The 10,973-nt window shown below is 37.8% G+C and overlaps 1 protein-coding gene across 4 annotated transcripts in view; it reads right to left on the bottom strand.

Moving 5' to 3' along the window:
* Window positions 1-9,163: 9,163 nt before the first annotated feature.
* TTC27 (tetratricopeptide repeat domain 27) overlaps window positions 9,164-10,973 on the bottom strand; it is a 194,433-nt gene continuing 192,623 nt past the window's right edge. For all 4 annotated transcript variants that reach the window (XM_017534848.2, XM_037740747.1, XM_017534850.2 and 1 more), the window contains one exon: window positions 9,164-9,395. In XM_017534848.2, the coding sequence (XP_017390337.1) occupies window positions 9,273-9,395 (123 nt within the window). In that variant the 3' untranslated portion in view covers window positions 9,164-9,272. The remainder of the gene's footprint in view (window positions 9,396-10,973) is intronic.

Below are 10,973 nucleotides of genomic sequence, written 5' to 3'. Positions count from 1 at the left end.
CATGCTGTTTTGGTTACTGCAGCCCTGAAGTATAGTTTGAAGTTGAGTAACATGATGCCTCCAGCTTTGTTCTTTTTGCTTAGGATTGCCTTGGCTATTTGGGCTTTTTGGTTCCACATACGTTTTAAAAGTTTTTTCTAGTCGTTGAAGAATGTCACTGGTAGTTTAAGAGAAATAGCATTGGATTTATAAATTGCTTTGGGCAGTATAGCTATTTTAATGACATTGATTCTTCCTATCCATGAATATGGAATGTTTTTCCACTTGTTCATGTCATCTTTGATTTTGTTAAGCAGTGTTTTGTATTCTCATTGCAGAGGTCTTTCACCTCCCTGGTAAGCTGTATTCCTTAGTATTTTATTCTTTTTGTGGCAGCTGTGAGTGGAACTGTGTTTCAGACTTGGTTCTCAGCTTGGCTGTTGTTGGTATATAGGAATGCTACTGATTTTTCTACATTAATTTTGTATGCTAAAACTTTGCTGAAATTGTTTATCAGCTGAAGGAAGGACTATAGGGTTTTCAAGATATGGAATTTGGGATGCTCAACCTGTATGTTTTAGAATCATATTTTTAATTTCTACAAAAAAGTAGATTGGAATTTTTATTAACATGATATTGAATTTATAGATCAATTTGAGGAGAAACAACATCTTTACTATATGGAGTTTACCAATTCATAGTATTTCCCACCATTTTTAAATTTAAGACTTTTTAAAAGTTATTTTATTTTTTAAATTGACATATAATAACTGTAGCTATTTATGGGCTATAGTGATGTTTCAACACATATAATGTCTAGTCTACCTGAAAATGTATTTTCCTGCTGATATATTTGCCTTTATCAATCTTTAAAAATATTTATTGCAAAGTATCTAAATTTTTCATGCTATTATAAATGGTATAATTTAAAACTTTTTCCTTTTCAAAATCCTGTAGGCTATGTGTACGTGTAAATTGAGAGGTGATTTTAAAGTCTATGTGGATATTCTGAATTTGAGAATAATTTTCATCAATTCTGAAGAATTGTCAGCCATTAACTCTTCAAATATTTCTTCCCCATTTTCTTTCATATCCTTCTGAAATTCTGATTAGACATTTTTCTGGAAATCTGTCCTCTGTGTCTCCTAACTTCTTTTATTTATCTCCCTGTCTGATGTAGAATGTGCTAAATTATCTCTAGAGCTATTCTTCCCTTCACTAGTTCTCTCCTTATCTGTCTAATCTGTTGTTTAACTTATTGGTTCTCAAAAGAGGACAATCTTGTCCCCAGGAGACACTTGGCAATGTGTGGAAATATTTTGGGTTGCCACAACTGGGAGAAGTGTGTTGCTGATATCTAGTGGGTAGAGCCAGAGACACTGGCAGACATCCTATAATTCACAGGACAGCCCCAACAGCAAAGAATTATCCAGCCCAAATAGTGTCAAGGTTGATAGACCTTGGTTTTACCTATCTTGGGAGAGACACAGAAAGACACACACACACACACACACACACACAGACAGAGAGAGAGAGAGAGAGAGAGAGACAGAGACAGAGACAGAGAGAGAGAGAGACAGTTAGATTTGTCTAGTTCCTTAAGTCGCTCCTTCTCCCTTGGAATAAACATGGAATAGAGAGAGGCTCCTATTCTTTTCCTTCCTACCATGTGGAACAGAAATTTTCTCTCTTCTAAGGAAAATTAAGGAGAGAGGAATAGGTGTTCTTCCCAACAACTCCTATTTCTGACACCATTTTCCCATCAGTACCACCCTTAATGGGGCTTTCTGTTTCTGTCCCTCCTCCAGACATGTTTCGCTCGTGCCTAGAGCCTGTATTAGCCCCATCTTCTAGACCATGCTCAGTAACTGGGACCCCAAGAGTTCCCTGCCCACAGGCCCAAAGCCTGCAACCAGAGGGTGTATGTGCCTCTCTTCTGTGCCCATATTCCTGAGGACATTCCTAGGTCTGAGTGGTAGCCATGCAGAGCTGTCTGTGGGTGGTGAAGACATACCTGAGATTAGCAGCCGGCGTGTGCACATGTGTACCTGGGACCCTGCAAAGCAGGATGGGGGAAGGGAGCTGACTCTCTCTGCACCTCCTTTTGGTTGACTTCTGAGATGTTTGAGAACTCCAAATTAAAATATGGCCTTCCAAGTCATTATAAAGGAATATCTGTCAAGATCAAAGCATAAAACAAATTTTATTTAACCATTCCTTTGCTTGATTTTTAACTTTGACATATTTAGATATACAGTAAGCAGGCCTCTATATGTACTCTGGCCTGGAGCTCCACAAATGTTAATGAAGGGCTTGCTTCCATGTGTTTTACTGAAAAGCTTAAGTAGAAACAAACAAAAAGTCAATATCTCTCTCAGATACATATGTATTTATTTATATAAGAAATAGTCTGGAAGGATATACAAAAAAGTTAACAGGGTTATCTTCCACAGGGGTGAGATTTGGGATTTTTTTTTTTTTTTACTTCTTGCTTATTTGTATTTTCTAATTTTTTGGAGATAAACATGGAACACTTCTGTAATTTGTTAAAGAAGGAGGGTTAACATTAATCAGAGCACACCTACCTGAAGAAATCACCCTATGTCCTACTGATAATGGTCAGGAGAATCAACTTAATATGTGAAGTACATTCTAGTGCTGTGTGTGTGCGAGAGAGAGAGAAAGAAGGAAAGAGACAGACAGACAGAAGGAACTGTTCTGGCCAGACAGCTATAAAAATGCCAAGACAGCTTTTATCAACCCTGGCACCACATATCCTCTAGGCCAGATTGATTCAGTAAATAGAGTAATGAAGGGCAAGACTGAAAGATATTCTGCAGCATTGTTTCTCAAACCCCAGGGTTACGACCCCCATGGGATTATAGAAACTGGAGCCAAGTTGCTGCACGCTCCTATCCAGGGACTCCACCAACCCCTGGGAACTGACAGACCATCCACAATGCCCCTTTCTCTTGATCATAACAATAACTAATTGTACACAGTTGCTCACAAAATACTTCACATATATCATCTGATAAATTCAGTCTGGTCTGTAGGGTGGGTATTTGCATTTTCATAGCTGAGGAAATCGGGGCTGAGAGGTTCAGGAGCTCAGGTGTGGTCACAGATAGGAGGTGGTAAAGCTGAGACTTCAGTCCAGGTCTTCTAATCCTCTGACTTCATCCTAGTCAGCCATTTCCCCATTTCAGCAGTTTTTTAGTTTTGCTTTTGCCTATTCCTCCCCATATTCTTTTTCTTTCCTTTTCCTAGCACCAACCTGTGAAATCCTAATGAATGGGAAGTTGGTTCTTTCTCCTTTACTTCATAAAAAAATCCATCATCTTATCTTTTTTATCCCTTCCCTTATCACCACTTGCTGCCCAAAAATGGGGAAAAGCTTGCTACAGAATGAAAATGCTAATAAAGATTTTGGTATCATGGCCCAGCAGTACTGAATGTCATCTGGCTCCTGAGTGGGGCACAGAATAGGCTGTCAGTGTTAATAATCAAATGGTTTCTAAGACACTCTTGCTTTGCATCATGTTTCCATATAATTTATTTTTAAAGCACTTTATACACATCTTCTCAATTGGTCTTGTATATAAAACCCCTGTACAATATGGGTCACTAACAAGCTACAAATAAGGGAACTGAGGCTCAGAGATTAAGAAACTTCTTCAAGGCCGGGTGCAGTGGCTCACGCCTGTAATCCCAGCACTTTGGGAGGCCAAGATGGGTGGATCACAAGGTCAGGAGTTTGAGACCAGCCTAGCCAAGATGGTGAAACCCCGCCTTTACTAAAAATTCGAAAATTAGCCGGGCATGTTGATGGGCGCCTAATCAGGAGGCTGAGGCAGGAGAATTGCTTGAACCCGGAAGGCAGAGGTTGCAGTGAGCTAAGATTGCCTCACTGCACTCCAGCTTGGGTGACAGAGCAAGACTCCATCTCAAAAAAAAAAAAAAAGAAACTTCTTTGAGTCTCACAGTAATAGAGTCTTCAAGAAGCACGTCTGTCTGTGAGCAGTGCTGTGCTATAATTTGTGTGCCCACAGATACTGATGCACATTTGAGCCCTCAATCTGGAAAAAGTTAGCAATGAATGGGTTAGATCCTTAACATTAACATGATTTACCTCCCCCTACCCCTTTCTGGCAATAACATCACAAAAGATTAGAAAATAGCTGATACTTACCATTCAGAAGACCACTTAAATAATATCAGTTTTCCGCCCCGTAGCCCTTGGCAGGACTCTCTTTACACAGATCACAATGTTGGCACAGAGCCAAGAGATGGTGAAGTTGACTCAGAGGTCACTGCAGTTTATAAGAAGTCAGAATAATAAAAAGGGAGGCAGAACTGACATCACTGGCAAGGGAAAAATTTTGGTGTTGTGCTAAGCAAACAAATTACAGCTAGCTCTGAATAACAGGGGAGGAGTAAAGAGTTACTGAACAAAGCCAAGCCCCAGGGGGAAAAAGTCCATGTAAAAAAGGTAAACCACTACAGTAAAAGCTTGCAAATGATCTCAAAATTGACCATTAACTTGTTATTTATCCTATCATCAAAGAACAAAACAGAATCTGCTCAAGTGAACACTTCTATTAGCCAAGGTGAAAGGCAGAAGAGCTTCATGATAAAGCATTGAGAAAACATACACACAAATTGATTTTTGAATTGGCTTTGCTGCAAGCCACATATCTAGAATAAAAAGCACCTCTTTCTTCACTAAGCTACTACAATTAAAAAAATAAGAACAGAAAAATTCCAAGATAAGCTCAGCTTTTAACCCACTTATGCTTAGTGTTCCATTATCGGAACACTAAGCATGTGAGAGTTATTTATATTCTACGGCTCAAGGTCATCACCAAGGTTTGATTGCAAAAGTTTAAAAAATTGCAACCTCTGGCATAAATGGGTTAAGTTCACTTGGTGAAAACCAAATCCAGTTACAAGTATTATTAGGCCTTGGTGTGTGAAGGACTCTAAGAGTTAAAAGCAAACTAGCACTACCTTCAGCCCATAAGGGATTACTCTTTTATTAGTATAGTCTTGGGATTAGTGGAAATGTCTGTCTAATGAATGCAGCTACTATATTTGAGCACATGCCTGAATAAGCTACTTGTTGATTGAAACATATCTATTTATAAGCACTTCTGCGTGTTGTGAAAAATCCATCTGTATTACCACAGCATGGCACCCACCATCTGAATAAAGGCTCTTTGCCATTTCACTATAGAGCCTGTTGAATGAACAGGCAGAAAGGAATTGTGTTGCATCCACTTAACAGATTTTATTCCTCACTCTTGCCTAGTAAAGTGAAGTTACCTTATCTAAACAGCAATTTAGATTGATGTGGATGTTACAAAAACAGTGATGGAAAAAAAGAAATACTTTTCATCAGGCTCACTCAGGGTTTTTACCTAGTAGATCTACTGTAATTCGGACAAATTTCACAAAGCCTAAACTAACCAGACCTCTGCTTATGTCGCAATCTTTGAACTAAGTCTTGAAAGTAGGTGGATTTTGCTACACATGCTTCTTGTCATTTCTTCTTTACATTTCTGCTTACAAATACCACACTAATGGCATGCCCAACAGAAACAAGTACAGCACAACAATAGTACTGATACACAGTGAAGTAAGTCGATGCTTTCAATGGCTGCGATCCTCATTTGTGCTAAGGCTCCATCCAAGGTAAGTCTAGGCCTTCCACCCCCAAATGGGGACCTAAATATCCACTCTGGGATTCTGAGTCCTGACTCCCACAGTCCCACCCTGCCTTCCAGTCTAAGTACCAGCTCTGCAAACTTCTTGAGTTTGCTTTTAAGTATTTCACTGGAGTTTATCTTCTCTCTTTTGCAGTTAGGGGCCCCATTTATGCATATTATGTTACCTCTGGGGAAAAGCTGATGAATTTACTAAAACTTTCTTTAAAGAGAGTAAATTTTATATATATATATATATATATATATATAATCATATATATATATATATATAATCTCATATATATATATATAATCTCATATATATATATATATATATACCTTTTTTTGAGATGGAATTTTGCTCTTGTTGCCCAGGCTGGAGTGCAGTGGCACAATCTCAGCTCACTGCAACCTCCACCTCCACCTGCCAGGTTCAAACGATTCTCTTGCCTCAGCCTCCTGAGTAGCTGGGATTACAGGCACCCACCAACATGCACAGCTAATTTTTTTGTATTTTTAGTAGAGAGGGGTTTCATCATGTTGGCCAGGCTGGTCTCGAACTCCTGACCTCAGGTGATCTACCCGCCCCTGCCTCCCAAAGTGCTGAGACTACAGGCATGAGCCACCACACCCGGCCAAGAGTAAATAATCTTAAACTGCAGGCTATTATTAACAGAGACCTCACAGAATTTCTCTTGGAGAACTTTATAAATGACGCTGGGCAAAATGTCCGGTTCCCATTGTTAGAAAGAGAAGACTGAAATCAGCAGTCAACTGGAAGCTTCAGCACAGCAAGTAGAAACAATGCAGGATTTAGCAGTCTCCTAATCCTGGCTCTTCCTCTAGAAAGAGTTTGTGACCCTTAGTTTTCTAGTGATATCACAAACAGACCTAGCAGGGCTCTTTTGATGGTCAAAGATGATGCTCTGTAAAATGCCTAGAACATAGTGAGAACTCAATAACTTGTAGCTATTATAATTATTATTCACACTCTGGGAAGGCAGTAAAATTAGAGGATCACATCTTTTCTATTTTTCTAATAGAAAAAGCAAAAGAATAATTCTGAAAGCAAAAGTGTTAATATTAGGAAGCCAAAGCAAAACTTATAAAACATAAGCCATCTGGAAACACAAGTAGTTAACCATAATATATCCACACAAAGCACCAAAGACCGTATAATAAATAATACAGCATTGTTTTAAGTTTTTTGTTTTTTTTTTTTTTTTTTTTGAGATAGAGTCTTGCTCTGTCACCCAGGCTGGAGTGCAGTGGCATGATCTTGGCTCACTGCAACCTCTGCCTCCCAGGTTCAAGTCATTCTCCTGTTTCAGCTTCCTAAGTAGCTGGGATTACAGGCATGCACCACCACGCCTGGCTAATCTTTGTATTTTTAGTAGAGACAGGGTTTCACCATGTTGGTAAGGCTAGTCTTGAACTCCTGACCTCGTGATCTGCCTGCCTTGGCCTCCCAAAGTGCTGAGATTACAGGAGTGAGCCACCACGCCTGGCATGCTTTTTGTTTTTCGAAACAGGGTCTTGCTCTGTCACCCAGGCTGGAGTTCCTACAGGTTCTGTATTACTAACTCTGAGGCTAAGTGAAAGTGTTTTAAGAGATAGGAACAACTTGGTGGCTCACACCTGTAATCCCAGCACTTTGGGAGGCTGAGATGGGTGGATCACCTGAGGTCAGGAGCTCCAGAGCAGCCTGGCCAACATGGCGGCACCCCATCTCTATTAAAAAAAAAAAAAAAAAATTATTAAAAAAAAAAAGAAAAGAGAGATAGGAACAACTTGATGGAAAGTACTATTATCATCACACTCATTTGTCAGATGAAAAAGCCAAGTAGCTAAATTAAATATTAAATGTTAGCAGGTGGTAGAGATGAGGCTTTAATTAGAAAACCCCAAGTTTTCCCTACTTTACCTCCCCATACTTTTCTTCAATTATCTTAAACGCTCACATAAGTACGATTTAAAAAACAAAAACAAAAAAAGAATATGCCTTTTAAAAAAAGAAAACATCTAGTAACTTTTGCTTTTGTGAGATCACTCCAAGATAAAAGAGGGTACAGCCTTTGTCCAGTGCAGCACTGGAGAACACAACTGCAAGGAGACAGCTCTTCTGTGACTTGGTTTGTGACTTCTCACAATTATTGATGTCTTTCTACCTTGAACCCTAAGGAAAGCAAACCGAAGACCAAAAACTTCTACAACTTTGAAGCTCTACTTCAGTCTTCTACTTGATTGCTGAAATTACTGTCCTTTTCAGTATTTATTTTCTGTCCATTTTCTATCAGAGTTCACAGCTTGATACTAATAAAAAGTAATCTTAAAACCTTGTCCCATCCATCCATTCAAGTATCCACCCATCAATCATCCATCATCCATTCACTCATCTATTCCTCAATGGCTTCTATAAAAGGTTTAAGTAGGCCCTTAATGTTAACTCATTTTATTGGTCTTTCTCATGGGTATTGTCTCTGCTATAAGAGAAACTGCTCTGGGGCATATACCAACTTCTTTTTAAGGATAATATGCTAATGGAAAAGAGAAGTCGGTGGTTAAGAAATTAGAGCATTTAGCACTGGTAAGCATTCATAACCAAAATTCATTAATAAAAGTTTTTTAAAGACTATTTTTAAATGTTCAGAATACTTTATGGATTATGAATTTTTAAGTTTCCAAAAGCAGCTGAAACTCACAGAGAAGCTAGGAGTAGAAATTATTTACATCTTATATATAAGAACATGGGGAAAAAAGGGCCACATGATTTATACATGGGACCCAAAATTTAGCAACCCAAGCCAGGACTTAGAATTCCTCGCTATGACTTTTGTACTAAGATGATTAAGCTCAGCTGCTACCTTCAATATTTGGTTCCATCAACATTGAAAGCATTTTACTTTGGCATTTCTGTAATATGGCACCATTAATAGCTGTCTTTACCCGTAATACCCTAATTAAACAACCATCTTTGGGGCTGGCAGTATACATAATGAAGGGGCAACAGCCCAGTTCCCAGTAGCTAAGTAAAAATTTAGGTTATGCCATTTTTTTCTTGCATTTTCTTAATTTAGAAGTTAAACAATGCTCACATTTCCAATTTACCCAAGTCTGTATCTTTCTGACACAAGCACAAATCTCGAGAAGTATAAATGTTTCTACCTCCAAATCCACTCTTTTATCACTTTTGAACAATAAAGCCGTCAATCTAATGATTTCACAATACTATAAGTTTGTGATTTTTCACCTGTTTAGACTAAGATTTTCCAAAGTATGATCCAATTAATGTTAGGCTGAAAGAGAATAAACCCTATATTAAAAACAAAATGAATTTATTTGCCCTTTGTGCCAAAATACTTCAAGAATAATAAGAATACTGAATTCAACTGTAATTAGACCTAAAGGGATTGGGAGTTTTAAAAATTTAATGTACTTCAGAAAGCATATAAAATTGAGATCACAAAACCAAGAATGTTGTCATAAAACAAATTTATTTTAAAAATCAGTAGCTTGCATTTCAGAGATACTGATATATCTTTTACCAGAAGGTGAAAGCACCTTTTCCAGAATCTGCTTCCAGCAGAGTCAATACTGATTTCTGAACTGGTTGCTTAGGTCTTGGAGCTCTGTCACTAAGGTGTCCATAGCTGTTATGTCATCAGCTAATTCCCCGGAAATTTCTCCAGTTGCCACATCTGTAAAAAGTTGCTGTAATATAAAAAACACAGCAGAAATATTAAAACAATGAAGATTTCTTTGAAGTAAAATAGAGTACAGAGTTTTAAAACCTTTTGCATAATAATACTATACAATTGTAATAGCAATGGTAGTATTTTTTTCTGTTCACTTGCCTAGAAATGTATAAGCTACAATAATAAAATGAATCAAAACAACAGGCTTCAACTTATAAATTCAAATGAGCTCTGTTCTTCAAAGCAGTTGTCTAAATACTGGTTATTCATTTCAATGTTATAGGATAGTTTTTGGATGAGTAGACATAAATTAACCAAACAAAATGAGTTTATTTATTGTGTATACAGGTAAAACAAATATATTCTATATTCAAATTCATATAAATCATACCCTTTATGCTACTTATTTGGAAATTAATTTGGCTTAGGCCTCAGAAACCACAAAGATTATCCTAGCAAAAAAGTGCAGCAAAATAAAAATAACTGTGTCCTCTCCCTGAAGAAGGAATTGCCTTGGGAAGTTTACTGCAACACATTTCAATAATGTTACCATAGCTGAAAACATTTTGAAATGCCTCTCCAGGAACTGCCTCCTGAGCCAACATAGACACCCAAGAAAATCAGCTTCAGGATTTTATGACCCCATTGTATGTGTGTGTGTGCACATGTGACTGTGTGTATGTTTTATTCAGAAATATAATTTACGTAGCTTGCCATATATCTGTTTCATTGGATTTGACTATATGATTCGTATAGCATTTCATGACAAAATGAAGTAAGAACTGCTCCAGTGTCATCTGTAAACACCTTTTAGGAAAATAATCTAGCCTCATATAGGCTTTTTTTTTTTTTTTTTTTGGTATGCGTTTTTTTAAATTAAGAATGACAGTGCTTGCAAATCATAATCAATCAATCTCCATCACTTCCCTGTGGTGTAAAGAGGAAGCACAGAGAAACTGAAGCTTAGAAAAGAATGGATAATTTGCTGACAGGCTCTCCAGCACTCTCATGAACAGCCCCCTCATGCCACTCTTGGCAGCAAACCTGTACAAGGACAGGGTACAAGTGGGCAGGGGAGTCACTGTGTCCTGGGGGAGCATGGACTGGATGATTTGTTAGTTGAGTCTCTAGGTACTAGGAGCTTATTTCCATGAAGTCCCTGGCCTGGCAAGAAAAGACCTGAGATTCATTCAATTACGCCCATTTAACATAGGCTGTAAGCAATTTAACATAGTTATCCTCATTCATTTTCGATCTTAATTCATTTTCACTTTCTAAAAGTCACTAACAAAGAGGCTTTTTTGGAATGCAATTTGGTTTGACAAACCCAATTCATTAAACAGAAAAGGCATATGATCTACAAAACCTGAGACTACCACATATATGTAAAACATGCTTCAGAGGAGGCACTGGGAGGTAATTTTTCCCATTTTTGGATAACCCAGTTGGCATCTAATGAGAACGAAAATCTAAACACAGATGATGTTCTGAGGTCGCATTTTCATTATTTGGCAATCTACCATAATATGGAAAGATGTACAGTACCTGCACAGACAACACTTTTCAAGTCATGTAAGTATAAAATAAAAATAGT

The sequence above is a fragment of the Cebus imitator genome, unplaced genomic scaffold (assembly GCF_001604975.1).
Source record: "Cebus imitator isolate Cc_AM_T3 unplaced genomic scaffold, Cebus_imitator-1.0 Scaffold88, whole genome shotgun sequence".
In the NCBI taxonomy this organism is placed as follows: domain Eukaryota; kingdom Metazoa; phylum Chordata; class Mammalia; order Primates; family Cebidae; genus Cebus; species Cebus imitator.
Note: the sequence above shows the minus strand (reverse complement) of the source record. Positions and strands in the feature narration are given on the sequence as shown.